General features: G+C 39.8%; 1 protein-coding gene across 1 annotated transcript; it reads right to left on the bottom strand.

Annotated features, from left to right (window-relative positions):
* Positions 1–770: 770 nt before the first annotated feature.
* Positions 771–12,206, bottom strand: LOC121366586 (hemocyanin 2-like; the record flags this gene model as incomplete). Its single annotated transcript, XM_041490967.1, is given in 8 exon segments — positions 771–2,012; positions 3,754–3,899; positions 5,453–6,291; positions 6,931–7,187; positions 7,826–8,232; positions 8,861–9,115; positions 9,986–10,559; positions 12,188–12,206. Coding segments are annotated over 8 exon segments (3,739 nt in total), but the record flags the coding sequence as incomplete, so codon positions are not given.
* Between the last annotated feature and the right edge of the window lie 4,371 nt (positions 12,207–16,577).

The following is a 16,577-nucleotide window of genomic DNA, read 5'->3' as shown; positions in this document are numbered from 1 at the left end:
GGATCACTGGTCGGTGCAAGTGGTTTACACCTACCCATTGAGCCTTGCGAAGCACTCACTCAGGGTTTGGAGTCGGTATCTGGATTAAAAATTCCATGCCTCGACTGGGATCCGAACCCAGTACCTACCAGTCTGTAGACCGATGGCCTGCCACGACGCCACCGAGGCCGGTAAATATCAGAAGGATCAGAAACACGTTTAATATGAAGCCACTAATATTGTTTTACAGACAAATATATTTGATATTTAATTACAATCGTTAAAAAGTCAATAACATCTTTAAAATTACAGCAAACTCAGGAACGTCTCTTTAACGACACCACTAGAGCACATTGATTTATTAATCATCGGCTATTGGATGTCAAACATTTGGTAATTTTGACATATAGTCTTAGAGAGGAAACCTGCTAAATTTTTCCATCAGTAGCAAGGGATCTTTTATATGCACCATCCCAAAGACAGGATAGCACATACCACGGCCTTTGATATACCAGTCGTGGTGCACTGGCTGGAAAGAGACATAGCCCAATGAGCTCACCGACGGGGATCGATCCCAGACCGACCGCACATCAAGAGGGCGCTTTACCACTGGGCTACGTCTCTCCCCCCCCCATCCTCCTCCCCACACAAATATGCACAAAAACCCCATCTTAAGACTGATGTCTACATAATATAGGATAATGTCATATGCTTAAGACAGGTGGTCACTAAATAAGAGGTTACCTTTTATTTGCTCTGTAACAGATTACAGAATATTATGTTTGTCTTACCACTTCCAGGTTCTCGTAAAACGGATGCTGTTCCAAACTCCTTAGAGCCAAGATTCTCTCCAGTGAGATCTATGATATCATAGCGTATAGAGATTCGATCTGTGTGACGCAGGCCCAGCTTGTGTAAAGCCTCTGTGATCTCATATTTGTAGAGTCGATCGTAATTCCAAGGCATCTCATTCTCACTGCCCAGAATGTAGAAATTGCCAACTAAGTTGTCACAGTTGCTGTCCTTGCAGACGTAGAAGTTAACGAGAGCAGACTTCTTTATACCATGTAGAAGGAATCCAGCAAACAGCCTGTCCTTTGACCTCCTTCTGTCCAATTCCCTTGCCAACTGTGGGATGGACAAGCCATTAAACTCGAGATTGTCGTATTCATAACCAAACGCACTCTTGTAGTTAAAGGCATTAAGAGGTACGGCGTGGTCTCGGGTCTTCGCGTCAGGGTTGACAGAACTGTCCAGTCCAAATGGTTGCATAGGCTTCCTCATTTCGGTCAAAGCACAGTTCGCCGAGTTGTAGGCTTTACCTCGGTATTTCTGCAGTGCCTGCCAGATGGCCCATATTCTGTCGACGTTAGAGTGGTGGAGGTAAAAGATGGGATCAAATGCAGTGTACCTGAGTGAAGCCATGGAATATTGCCCAGAACCGCCAACCAAAGCGTGTATAAGGTTGTGAGCAATTTCATAGTGCACTTCAAAGGTACAGAAATCGTCTTGTTCCAGTGCTAGAAGGACCTGTTGGGCGACCGGAGAATACTCGCCAAAGGATGGCTTTTCAAAGAGATCGCTTTGAACGTCTCGTGTTGTATCTGCACCAACAAGGCTAATGTGTCCGTGCTCCCATGGGTTAGGGACGGTTTCGCCGCTGTCAGGATGGACATAGGTCTTGTTACAGGCAAGAGCTGGCAGAGCTGTGTGTGGTATGGTCCAGTCCCAGTAGGGCAGGGCTCCATTGTAGTCATGGTTTCTCAGAGCATTCTCAAACTGAACAGTGATAAGTCTGTGCCAGTGAGGGAAAGTGGCCATTCCGTGCACGCAGCATGCGAACTTCTTTTCGGCATTTGGTCTGGGACACCACTTGGGTTCTCCGTGGAAGGCGCCGATCTGTTCAAATCCACCTGCTGATTCGTCCTTCTGGAGTTTCACCAGAGCCTTTCTTAGTTCAAAGGTTTCTTCTCGCGTAAGATGGTTCACGTTCTTTCTGACAATGGTGTGTTCGTGCTTTTCGTCAGAGTGAGCTAAAAGACAAAAACAAAATAGTGGTGATAAGAATTAATGTTTTTGTCCTTTTGTTATGAAAGTCCTGTTAATGTTGAGATGTGTGTTTTTATATTAAGGTTTAATAAAACATTTAAATATGATTTAAGTTCATTTTACTTTAATTAACCTACTAAGTTTTTAAATTTTGTTTCATATATTTTATATATATATATATATATATATATATATATATATATATATATATATATATATATATATATAGTACAGTAGAATCTCATTGGCTCGAACGCTTAACGGTCGAACCTACCGGTATTCTCGAACCAAGAACAATGTCCCGATTTTTTTCTCTATTAAACCTTTTTATTTTGGTGCTGATTGGTCGAATACCTCTGGGGTCGAACAGAAGCTTTCTCTCGAACCACTTTATTGGTCCGAACTGTAAAATTAAACATATTTAGCTCGAACGACTAAGTCTATCCGAAGAAATATCAAAAATTATTTATGTACAAATTTTTCATGGATCCTTTCACGTCAGTCACAAAGTAAGTTGTTATAAATTCGGAAGTGGAACGAATTAATCCTGTATCATATGCCGGTTTATCATGTTGTTTATGTAGTACGTATCGGTAATTATCTTTCTAGTACATACAATTGTACTACGATAATCGTTAGCCGAATGAACCTTGCATGTAACACCAATCAATTGGGGAGCCTAGGCAGGCCTCGCCGGTTTGCTTTAATCATTTTAATCGCTACTCTACGCATGAGCGTCGGCATATTTTGTTTTTAACTTGAAACACAGGAAATACAGGAGAGATCAATGTAATGTAGTGATTGCAACAATTACTCCGCCTTTGCTTCATGCACTTTCATTTTTTTCTCAACGTTGTCAATATGTCGCAAAAGATTTTACAACAGCATAATAAAGAACGATTTTTTAAATTAATAAATATTTATAAATACAGACTACCAGTGTGTTTGTTATTTGTTTATTTAACGGTGCTAAATAATAGCTACAAATATGTATCTCATCCGACATTTGACGGCGACTTCGTTATTCATGAGTCAATCGGACTATCTCGCCCATTCATTTCATTTCAACTTATTTTCGTGCTTATATCCAATTAAGGTTCAAGCACGCTGTCCTGGGCACACACCTCAGCTATCTGGGCTGTCTGTCCAGCACAGTGGGTTAGTTGTTTAGTTGGTTAGTGAGAGAGAAGAGGGTGTAGTGGCCTTACACCTACCCATTGAGCCCTTAAGAACTCGCTCTGGGTTGGAGCCGGTACCGGGCTGCGAACCCTGTACCTACCAGCCTGTAGTCCGATGGCTTAACCACTGCGCCACCGAGGCCGGTATATCTCGCCCAAGCCAGTTTTACGGAAATATGCGAGGTGTTCCGATTGATTTGATGTGATTTGAGAAGCACCCGACAACAGCCGAATGCATGGTTGGAACTACCCGATGGGTCGAACAGACTTTGATGCACCGACAGTGTTCGAGCCAATGAGATTCTGCTGTATATATATATATATATATATATATATATATATATATATATATCATAGACGTAGAGTGTTCATTTAAATGTTAAATTAATTAACGAAAAAGAAATAAAACCAGTATATTCCCAATAGAATGAAACATAAAGTTTGATTCTGTCATATTAATCATAATGTGAACATCTGGGAGTAGATTATAATAAGTAGATTAAAATGCACTAAGGCACTGTGGTTGTGAAAAACGAAATATTCTTACTTAATGCTGGTTTGAACATAACACTTGCTGCAGGAATAAGGCTGCTATCCAGTTTTTCACCACTGACGCATGTTATGGCGTGTTCAATATGGAAGTGGTCATTGTGGCTAAGTTTAAGTGCCTCCAGACCATCCGTGATGTCCATCCTGCAAAGAAACGGAACTGTCATTATACATAATATAACCTAATGGTTTAAGACAACACCTAATATCATCACTGTTGTGATAGTGATTTATGAGTGCATGTCATTACAACTGTAATTATTCCAATGAACTCTGCCCGGTGCTAGTGTTGATTTAGTAAACTAGTCTGGGTGTGGCAGTTCTCTTTATGGTGGTGGAAGAAGGAAGAAATCTCCAGTAAACTATATCCTCGGAAGTGGCTGCCCTGCTATATAGATGAGGCACTAGATTGAGATTCACTCAATCAACCACTGTTTCGCCAAATGCCCATTCGACTCTGCATTGTGCAGAGATACGGCACTGGTCACGCATTACGGTTTTGTCGTTCATACTGGATTTCCAAATTAAAACATCAGCAAATGTTTAAATATCTCTAGAACAACCTTGCCAATGCATTATTATTTCGACTTTTATTTTATCTTATGATTCTTGATAAATTTCTTATAAGCAATGCAGTTACCAGCTTTAAAAGGAAAGTATCAAAGTTGCCTAATGACCAAACGTATATATTTTTAAATATAAATATTAAGCCTTAAATTATGATTAACTTTCCATAGACAATTCACCAGCAAATAATTTTCTTTTAAATAATAATAATAAATCCACCACTTTACTGGGAAATTCGTAGAAGGGAACTGACATATTAAATTTGAATCACCTCTCAACAATGGCAAAGGACATTGGCTGCAGTTAGAGGAAACTATTGTTTACGACCAGAGGCAGCTCACTACTGTTTTCATACTTATGAGTTAATTATACAAGACTCCATTAATCTATATGCCACTTGCAGCTATGACAGCGCACCTTTATCAAATCTGGGTGGATTAATTTAGTTTAGAACGTAAAGTATGGTGCTAAAATAATGTAATTTAAATTATTTTAACATGTCAAATCTACTTACTCTAGTTGTGAACGTGTACCGGTGGAACCACCTTTGAATAAGACACTTCATAAAACGAATAGGCCAACCATAGGCATAATATATATAACGTCATTCAATTTCGACGCGGTAGCCAGATTTAATTAGATATCAAGTATGAGGGTCAAAGTTCATGGTGCACCGGACATTTGATAGAGCAGTTGATACCACACGTCCTGCCATTGGTGATAAATGTGATTGTTTGTTGTAAAAAAATAAAAAAAAAAAAAAAAAAGATTTAGTTTCATCTTGGCAAACAATATATGGAATTTTATTTCATCTAGTACCACTGTGTCAAGTACCCCTGTGCTTGAAACACGTATGGGGTACTTGTAAAAAGAAGTACTCTAATTTTGTGCGTAACTAGGAGTGTTGTAAACATATCCGGTTATATCGAAAATGAGCCATGAAAGGTACCATTTTCTTCAGTTTATACTTTTAGCTTTGGGTTGTAGTACTGATATTTATGGGTAATAGTTTTTGTTTGATATACATGTATTGCATATAGTGGGGTTTTTTTTAAACACAAACGTTAACATGGTCGCCTGTGAGATTTTATTTAGTATAGTACAACCAGAAATGTATGACAGTTACTAACCAGTATTGTCTGTCGAATGCCCACTCCATCTCCTTTGATCCTCCGAGAACTGCAAACGTCCCAACTTCGTACGCATCGCGTCCTTCTTTCTTAATGAACACCTGGACGTTAGCCGAGGTCTTGATCCCAGCGAGAATGAAGCCTGCAAATGTTCAGTCTGTCCTCTTCTGGGCCTCGATGTAGTGGTCCAACTCGTCAATGCTCATCCCGCCAAACTCGAGCGAGTCGTACGTGTATCCGAGCACATTTTCGTAGTCGTAGATGTTGGTGGGCACAGCGTTCCTCTTCGTCTTTTCGTTGTTGTTCAGTGGCGACTCGAAAGCAAAAGGCTTCAGAGGCTGGTGGGTGTAGGACTTGGCGCAGTGAGCCTTGTACGGCTTGCCCCGTTTGATCTGCAGCGCTTGCCAGATGGCCCACAGACGATCCACGTTCGAGTGGTGCAGGTAGAAGATCGGGTCGAATGCTGTGTAGTGGAGAGTAGACATGGCATACTGTTCGCTACCGCCCACCCACGCGTGGATAGCGTTGTGTATGATCTCGAACTGGATTTCGAAATCGCAGAAGTCGTCTTGTTCTAAGGCCAACAGCATTCCGTCGAACAGGTAGGTGTGGTCGCCGAATTTGGGAGCTTCGAAGAGCCTCGAGTCGATGGAGCGTGACGTGGTGCCGCCCTCGAAAGCCACGGCAGCGCTGTAGAATGGGTTGTGTTTGTCTTTCTTTTCTTTTGGATCTTCATAGTTAGCTTCGGCTGCTAGAGACGGCAGTGCTGATTGTGGACGTACCCAATCCCAGTATGGTATACCAATAGGTGATCCACGACGAATGAGAGCATCTTCAATCTATTATTTCAAATATAGAATTATTTTTAAAGTGTTTTATTGTAATTATTATACTTTAACAGAAATGGTTACTATGCCTTTGTTTACGTTTCTTTTGTTGTTGCTTTGCATGGTTTTGGGTGTTTTCTGTTTTTCTAGGGAGTTGGGGGGTTTGTAGTTTCGTTGGAGGTTGGGAAACTGGGAGCTGATGAAAGAATATACGTAGCTGAAATAAGGTAATGGTAGATACAAATGAAATGTGTCCATTAATATTGATGTCTCTACTTTTGTGCAACAATATTATCGAACAGGCGGATATATAAAAGAGACGGATACAATTATCAGTTCTGTGGTAATGGTATTATGAAAAAACAACAACTAAGAAATGACACTTCATTAGTAATATGTTCCAGCCAGTGCATCACGGCTGGTATATCAAAGGCCGTGGTATGTACTATTCTGTCTGTGGGATGGTGCATATAAAAGATCCCTTGATACTAATGAAAATTTTTTCCGGGTTTCCCCTCTATGACTGTGTAAAAATGATCATATGTTTGACATCCAGTAGCCCATGATTAATAAATCAATATGCTCTAGTGGTGTCGTTAAACAAAACAAACGTGTGGGTTTTTTTCATTAGTAATATAATTTTTATTTTACCTGTGTCATGAACAGTCTGTGCCAATGTGGGAAGGTGGGCATTCCATGTATGCAACAGGCCATCCTGTTCTTGGCGTCTGGGAATGGGCATCGTGCTGGCAGACCGTGGTACTCGGCGATGGCCTGGTATCCGTCGACCGACTTGTCTTCTTGAAGACGTTCCATGGCACGACGAAGCTCATACGTCTCCTCGGAAGTCAGACGGTTGATGTTTTTCCTCACCACTACTTTGGAAGCATCAGCTTTACGTGGAGTTGCTGAGAAATAGATTGTAGAGTGAAAACATTTATACCATTAGCTCTTCCTAACTGTGAATTATGGATGTATGGTTAGTGAGTTGAGGGAAAATATTTTATAGACTGAATACATTTCCAAACTAAGATACTTGTTGGTGTAACCAGAGGGACCATGCTCCACACACACACACACACACACACACACACACACACACACACACACACACATTCTTATATATTGGCCTGTCAATACAATCCTAACAGGACTAAGTTTGATGGCGGTTTGCTTGGGTGCCCCCCCCCCCCCCCCCCTTCCATTGGCGTTACGGTTGGGGTGTGGTTGGGGTCTTTCTGAGAAACTAATTGCAATGTGATTACGTACATAGCATTAACTTTCCCAAACGAGTATATAATGTGCCCTGTATAGAAAGTTTGATAATAAATTATCAGGCCTGTACCTAGCGGGTAGTCAGGTGTGGATACCTCAACAACAACAACAACAACAACAACAACAACAACAACAACAACAACAAAACAAACAAACAAACAAACCTTGAAAACGAAATGTCATTTTAGTTTTGAAGTGTTTTTTTGTACATAGAACAAGACAATGTTTTGTACTGCACCCAAAATTATTTAGACTAACTAAATATACTAACGATCATGTTGTCCACTGGCTAGCTTGTGGTAAAGACTTGGTTTCGGCAGCAGAGACGCTTCCAGAGCGGTTCCGTTAACGGATGACAGGAAGGCTTTGACGTAGAAAGGTTCGCTATGATCCAAGCCAAAGCTATGCAGCGTCTTGGTGACGTCGAATTTATACGGTCGACGGAATTTCCATGGCATCTCACTGGGACCACCGAGGGCAAAGAAGTCTCCGGCGAACTTGCAGTGGTCGCCCGATTTGCTGTCGCTGGCAGGGTGGCACACGTGGACGGCGACGTTAGCTGACGTGCCGAGGCCGTGTAGGCGGAAGCTGGCGTAGAATCGCTCTGAGGCACTACGCTCGTCCAAGAGTGCTTTCAGTTCTACGATCGTCCTACCGTTAAGGTGAAGGTCGGAGTAACTGAAATCCAAAGAAAACAATTATTGTTATGACAAATTCTTTTATATTGTATAATTTGTTATCATGGTTGTAACTACAGGGGGAGGGGAGGAGGATCAGCCATTCGTGCACCAATACTCAGAAATATAAGGGAAAGGTTATATAATGTTTTCTTTAAGGGTTTTGGTTGGGTTTTGGTTTTTTTTTCACTTTGTTAATAAATTGAAAGACAATTGGTGTGACACAAAGAGTTGATTTTAGAATCAACCTTTTAAAAAAAAAAAAAAAACATTTACATTTAGATGCAAAAAGAAAACAAACTTGTTGAGAACGGTTAATTTAATACATTCCATTTGCATTATTTCTGAAGGAGACCAATTGTCAAACGTTGATTTATAGTCAACTGTGAAGTACACATCTGTTGATTAGCAGTACAGGCGGTAAAACAAGAAACAACAACAAAATAATGCTTTAAAAACTATATATGTGGCAGCCTGCAATCAGCGGCCACCTGTCTTAAGCGGGTTTTTTTTTATCTACTCCCTTGTGTGACCGCTTAAGACAGGCTTGACTGTACTTTATTTCATTATTTACGACATAATTTGGAATTTTACAATTCTCGGGATCTGTAACAGCCAGACTGATTTACCTGTAGCCGAATTTGCTGTAGTCAAACGTATCCTTGGCAGCGGCGTTCTGCTTGGTGACGGCGATGGGGTTGCTGTCCCGGCTGAAGGGTTCCATCTTTTCGCTGAACCTGTTCAGGGCACAGTTGGAATGATCGGAAGGTTTGTTTCTCAGCTTCTGCAGTTCCTGCCAGATCACCAGGAGACGGTCTACGTTGGAGTGGTGCAGGAAGAAGATGGGATCGTATGACGTGTATTCCAGGCTCGACATGGAATACCTGCAGATAAACAGTTGATAAGTCATTTGGGGATCAAACACTTTTGTCATCGTGCATATATATATATACATATGCGTACGGGCTTCCATATTTTAAGTGGGCGGGCTGGTTTTTGTCCGAATTACACGAAAATGCCCAATGCTGGGAAAATAACATTTATTCATTTCTGCCAAACATCGAATGTTGACCATATCCAAGTTAGATTTAGCCCCATCCGCAGGAGATATCGATCGTCAAACACAAGTGATATTTAAAGTAACAGACTCTAGTTTTTAAACACTAAGGCGTATTTTTCACTATTAAAGCCGTTTTTGATAACTGAAATCATACTTTATTTTGATTTTATTGTTTAAATTATTACTTTTTGTACTTGTGAAGTGTTTCCTATCCTCCTAGTTTTTTTTTTAATAAATAATTTTTTCATATTTTTAAAAACATACACGTACGTCTGTGAAGTAATGGTTATAGAGTCGGGTTTTTGTCTATTGTTTTAGGATATTTCACGGTTTCACAGACAATGTTTTAACGTTATCCAAATGTGTTGCAGGTTTGTAGATTAACTAAACTTAGTACCGTATCCATTTTTACGGGTTGAAACTAGGGTCCGTGACTTTAATCAAATTAAATGTGTGGCTTTCAAACACATAGAACACCTATGTTTTAATTGTATTCTTCAAACGACGATGGATGGGGACAAAATCTAATCTAGTTTCAATTATTATTCTGAATGGTCGACCTTAATAACTCTTGTACAGGTGTTACCGTCAGATACATCATCATTTTTATTATAATTTCCGTTAGATACATCATCATTTTTATTATAATTTCCGTTAGATACATCATCATTTTTATTATAATTTCTCTACTTACTTGTATCTACCGCCGGTCAAGTAGTGGATGGTGTTGTGCGCAATCTCAAACTGAGGCTCAAAGTCACAGTAGTCGTCTTCCTCCAGAGCGTCCAGGACCACCTCAAAGAGGTGGGTGTTCTCTCCCGCTGACACCTTCTCAAACAGACGGTCATCGACGGCCCGAGCGGTGTGTGTGTTGGCGTGTTTCACTGCCGCGTTGTGCCACGCGTTCGATTTGGCCTTGCCACCCCGAGGGTTGATGAAGATGGGATCATCCACCAGGCTGGGTAGACTCTTGAGCGGCTGTGTCCAATCCCAGAAGGGGATTCCGATTGTGGATCCCTTCTGCTGGAGCGCCCTTTCCATCTGCACCATGTAGAGACGGTGCCATTGAGGGAAAGTGGGCATTCCGTGGACGCAGCAAGCCTGGGGTTGGCCGTTCTTGCCGGTGCACTGGGCTGGAGCGCCGTGGTAGCTGGCTATTTTCTGGTATCCACTCTCGCCGTCATCTTCCTCCAGTCTGTCCAGGGCGATTTGCAAGGCGAGTATTTCAGATGCCGTTAGCTCATCAACATTCTTCCTTACCAAATTTCCTAGAAGACAAAACAGTCATGTACAAGAAACGCGAATATTACGTTAATTTTATTTCAGTTCTTTATAATTATTCAATGCCTTATGAAAGTTAAAGATTGGATTGTTCAATGACAACACTAGAGCACATTGATTTATTAATAATCGGCTATGGATGTCTAACATTTGGTAATTTTTAAATATAGTAGAGAGGAAACCCGCTACATTTTTTTTTCAATTAGTAGCAAGGGCTCTTTTAAAAGCGCCATCCCACAGACAGGATAACACATACCACGGCCTTTGATATACCAGTCGTGGAGCACTGCTCGGAACAACAATGCCTTATGAAAGTCTGTTTGCCGAAGTAATTTTATCATAAAAACATATACATGTATTTTTAAAATATTAGCGCTGCTTTTGTTGTTGAGTATATAATGATGTATATTGTGATTTATTTCTACAAAGAATATAATTTGGTAGTAGTGTCACGGTCAAGAGCCTGAGATCATTCTTGTACAAATTATTTCAAATAATTCTAGACAGTATATCCAAATAGTCAATCTAATTAGAATTAGCTCCACTAGTTGATTACTATTACCTGTGGTAGACCAGTAGAGCTAATTTTAATCAGATTGTCCAAATAGTAAAACACTAATTTGATAGTGAAGGTGCAGCATAGAATACTGCGCAGAATACGTAGAACGTGTAAAACTAAATTTAACTCTGTCTTGTCCAGAGATTTGGGGGAGCTTAATATTTTGTTTTCTTTATTGACAAATACGAAAATAAAACCCGTCTTGTCAGGCGTCACTCGAGGATCAAATCATAGGGCGATGTCACTTTTCAATACACATTAAAATATCAAAAGAATTAATACCCAAACGAATAGGCACAATAGAAGATATGTTCGTCTACCGTTTGAAAGATCGAGTCAAAGACTTATATTTTAATGAACAGGTCAGTCTACAAATATCTTGCTCACAGACTATAAGGGTATTTTAATAACAATTTCAACACTGTTATATTTCTGATAGAAGGAAGAAGGAAGGAATTTTTTTTTTAATTTAACGACGCACACAACACATTTTATTTACGGTTATATGGCGTCGAACACATGGTTAAGGACTACACAGATAGTGAGAGAGGAAACCCGCTGCCGCCACTTCATGGGCTACTCTTTTCGATTAGCAGCAAGGGATCTTTTATATGCATCATCTCACAGACAGGATAACACATACCACGGCCTTTGATACACAGTCGTGGTGCACTGGCTGGAAAGTGAAATAGCCCAATGGGCCCACCGACGGGGATCGATCCAAGACCGACCGCGCATCAAGCGAGCGTTTACCACGGGGCTACGTCCCGCCCCTATTTCTGATAGGGACGCCCTAATGTGGGATAACATTACTCTGTTCTTTTTGTTTGTCTTGCTCGTGTGAAACAGACAAATCCCTCCTTCCACTGGCCAATAATGATTTCAAGATGTTGGGGAACTTCCTATTTTGTTTTCTTTCCTTAGCATAAAATCTTTATGGACAAATACGAGGAAAAAAACCGTCTTGACAAGTTGTATCAGATGAAATATGGAAGCATTCGAGCTTGAGACAGATGGCGTCTCTGTTAAAACGGGAAGCAAAAACAAATGTCTTACCTAATCCTTGTACAGCGTCCTACAATAGAAATATGAAACAAAATAATGTTAAGAACATTGTTATTGTTGTCTAATAACAGGAGACAACTACATTATATATTAAAAAGGAATTGAATGTGTACGTGTAAATACTGGAAATATTTAGGGATTATATGTAAGGGGTGATCCAAAAGGAACATTTGCAAAGACACAACCCAACCACCTTTAAAAGGGTACTTTAGCCCGAAAATCTAATTTAAAGAGCTTGTGTGAATGTATAGTGTGTATGCTATCAAATCCCATAGACGACAATAGTAACATATGTGGCTAAAACTCCTACCTGCAGCTTATCAACCGACATAAACACCACAGATATAAATACTACCACCCTCACCCTTAAAGTGAATCAGGAGAAATTGTAGGTTAAGCTGCTCATTTCAGAAATAATGGGTAACGTCTATGACTACCCTAGTTCTACACACAATTTTAGTACTTTTTTTTACAGGTACCCCATACATGTTTCAAGCACAGGGCTACTTGACACAATGGTACCAGATGAAATAAAATTGCATACATTTTTTGCCCAGATAAAACTAAATTTGTTTACAACCAACACATTAACATTTATCACCAATCACAGGACTTGTGGTGTTAACGTCTCTATCAAAAGTGGGTGCACCTCGAACTTTGGCCCAGCCGGAAGTTATTTGGTTTAGTACTACCATAACGTGTCAAAAACACATATAATATTGTTTTCTTTTCTTTTCTTTTTTTGTGTGGGTTATCAAGTAATTGACCATTGTTTTTGAGTTTTTACTTTTTTGTTACGTGTAAAATGTTTTGGGAGTTACTATACACAAAGACGAATAAAAACAACATATTGGCAAAATAAATTGGGAATTTAAGCAAGACGTAACTGTAAGTAACCTGTAATAGTCGAACATATCCCACACTGCCTAATAATAATATAATTAAGATCGATGTATTTTGTGTTAAATTTCTTTTTCTATTAAACACTCTTGGTAAAAATGAGAGATAAATTAATTTATTTGTCGAACGTTGGGAAGTTTCAACGAGAGCGCAGTTTAGTTCCGTGGTTAGAATGCTCTCTTGTAATACAAAGGATCATAATATTTAAACTCCCGACTAAATGAAAAACTATCAGTAAAGTTGGATCATCATTATTAGTTATATAATTTTTAATTCAATATATTTGTTGGAAGATGTCAGCGGGATGGAGTTGGGGAACTATATAATAATTTGATTTTCAACTGGGAGATGCATTATCTCAGAGCTGGAGGAAGAGTGGCCCCCTGCTTGTGTCACCTCCTTCCCTCGCTTTCGACGCTGATGTTCAAGTGATATTTTTAAATACCCGCGTAGAAGCTCTCGCAAATACTAAAATACATTAATTCGTAGGCCTATTAGACTATGTTTTTAACTTCGTCTTTGTTAAATATAGGTTTATACACAGAGTTGTATAACAATATACGAATTTCCATATTATTTGTCATCTGAGACAAAAATTTATGAAGAAGAAGAATCTATACTTTCTTAATGATGAAGAAAATAATAATTAAAATATTGGAATTAAAATAATAATAATAATAATACAGTAATAAAATAAAATGTCACTTTACATTTGCTGAAATAAGAACCAACACGACGAGTCCCAAGGTCGACCACATGGTTCTGTCTTCGACAGACGATCCAAAGATGTGGTGCCAGTTCTTCGGTTCTCCACCTTCTTTTATAGCGCTTCTTATCGTATTATCGGTTAGTCACAGTTGCCGTCTCAGTTTACGTTGTGGGGTCAGCTAAGGTGACACGTGCTTACACACAACGCGTTATTCCTTTGTTATGTCTATTTAATTATTACACATCTAGTCATTCTTTAGTTCTGCATTCTTGTTTTATAACTTAATGGAATAACAGTTATGTGTTATAGAACTAAAAGTTAATTTTTTAAAATATTAAAATGTTGTATAGTACCCCTTTGGGATGAGATTGGAATTGCCCTTGGCGGTATACCATTTCGTTAAGTGTTGTTGTAGTTTTTTCCCCTTTGCTCAGCAGAAGTGTATCTTTGTCTCACAATTAAAGCCGAAATCTGACCTATCTTGAACTTTTTGTAGCAACACAGATAATTAACCAAACAATGGTAACTGACGCAAATGAATGCAACGTTGGATGTAAAGTTAGAAGATTAGAGATATTTACTGGTGGAACTAATGGTGGGGATGGTTCATTCATACTCAGTTTACAGTCGCCTCTGATAAAAACTAATGACCTTGGGACAAGCCACGTAACAAATATTTTCTTGCTCGTCATCCAGTTACTTATATATTCATCACACACACGCACGCGCGCGAGCACACGCGCATACTCACACGTGTTTACGCTTACGCACACGTTCTTGCGCTTACACACAAAAAACCCATACATATACTCACATACAAGAATATTATATACATATATGCATACATGCATGAATACATACATACATACATACATACATACATACATACATGCATGCATGCATGCATGCATGCACGCACGCACGCACGCACACACACACACACACACACACACACACACATTCAAACCATTCGGTTCAGTTTCATTCATAATCATTCATTCATTCCTAACAAATGAATGTTTTAATATTATAATAGTATTCATTCGTGTTGAAGTAACTGTTGAGATGCTCCATTCTTATTTCTTTCGCAGTTCTCTTTATTTTTTATATTTCTCCTTCCAGCCAGTGCATCACGACGGGTATATCAAAGGCCGTGGTATGTGCTATCCTGAATGTGGGGTGGTGCATAAAAATAAAATAAACTTGCTGCTAATCAAAAAGAGTAGGCCATGAAGTGGCGACAACGGATTTCTTCTCTTAATATCTATGTGGTCCTTAACAATATGTCTGTCGCCATATAACCGTAAATAAAACGAGTGCGTCGTTAAATAAAACAACCGGCCTCGGTGGCGTCGTGGCAGGCCATCGGTCTACAGGCTGGTAGGTACTGGGTTCGGATCCCAGTCGAGGCATGGGATTTTTAATCCAGATACCGACTCCAAACCCTGAGTGAGTGCTCCGCAAGGCTCAATGGGTAGGTGTAAACCACTTGCACCGACCAGTGATCCATAACTGGTTCAACAAAGACCATGGTTTGTGCTATCCTGCCTGTGGGAAGCGCAAATAAAAGATCCCTTGCTGTCTGTCGAAAAAAAAGAGTAGCCTATGTGGCGACAGCGGGTTTCCTCTTCAAAACAGTGTCAAAATTACCATATGTTTGACGCCCAATAGCCGATGATAAGATAAAAAATCAATGTGCTCTAGTGGCGTCGTTAAATAAAACAAACTTTACTTTAAATAAAACATTTCCTTCTCTCTTTCCTTGTTTTTTTTTAAATTTTGCAGTATTTAGTTGTGAACGTTGGGTCGTTATTTGAGTGATAGGGGTGTAGGCTAGAGGATGTTTTTGTCTTAGTTACTTTTCCTTCAATTTAAATTAGTTTTGTTTCGTTTAACCACACCACTAGAGTACATTCATTAATTAATCATCCCTTCAATTTAAGTCAGATAGGATAGCACACACCATGGCCTTTGATATACCATGCGTGGTATATTGCCTAGAACGGAGAAAAAAATGGGCCCACCGACCCTAGACCGACCGCACATCAAGCGAGCGCTTTACCACCGGGCTACGTTCCATCCATCCAATACACAATAGCATGCTTTGTAATAAATATTTTTTCTAACCATCTAGAATACCTAACTTAACCCACGGTTTAAAGTAAAGTTTGATTTGTTTAGCGACACCACTAGAGAACTCAGTGGCGGATCCAGAAAATCCATTTAGAGGGTAGCAATGACATGAAGGAATTCCTCGCATTCTTCAACGTAAAAAAATGAAAAAATTAAATTAAAATATAACTGTCGCAAAATTTAGGGGGGGGGGGGGGTCCTTATTTCCCCTCCCCTCCCCCATAGATCCGTCAATGGCTAATGGATGGAAGGAAATGTTTTATTTAACGACACGCTCAATGCATTTTATTTACAGTTATATGGTGTCGGACACATGGTTAAGGACCACACAAATATTGAGAGAAGAAACCCGTTGTCGCCACTTCATGTGCTACTATTTTCGATCAGCAGCAAGGGATCTTTTATATGAATCATCCCACAGACAGAATATTACATACCACGGCCTTTGTTACACCAGTTGTGGAGCACTGACTGGGACGTTAAATAGTCCAATGTGCCCACCGACGGGAATCGATCCTAGATCGATCGCGCATCAGACGAGCACTGTACCACTGAGCTACGTCCCGCCCCGACAATGGCTAATGGATGCCAGCATTTTGGGAATTTTGACATCTAGTCCCATAGTACAGTCTCTGTGTA

Source organism: Gigantopelta aegis, unplaced genomic scaffold (genome assembly GCF_016097555.1).
Source record: "Gigantopelta aegis isolate Gae_Host unplaced genomic scaffold, Gae_host_genome ctg6303_pilon_pilon:::debris, whole genome shotgun sequence".
NCBI lineage: Eukaryota > Metazoa > Mollusca > Gastropoda > Neomphalida > Peltospiridae > Gigantopelta > Gigantopelta aegis.
Note: the sequence above shows the minus strand (reverse complement) of the source record. Positions and strands in the feature narration are given on the sequence as shown.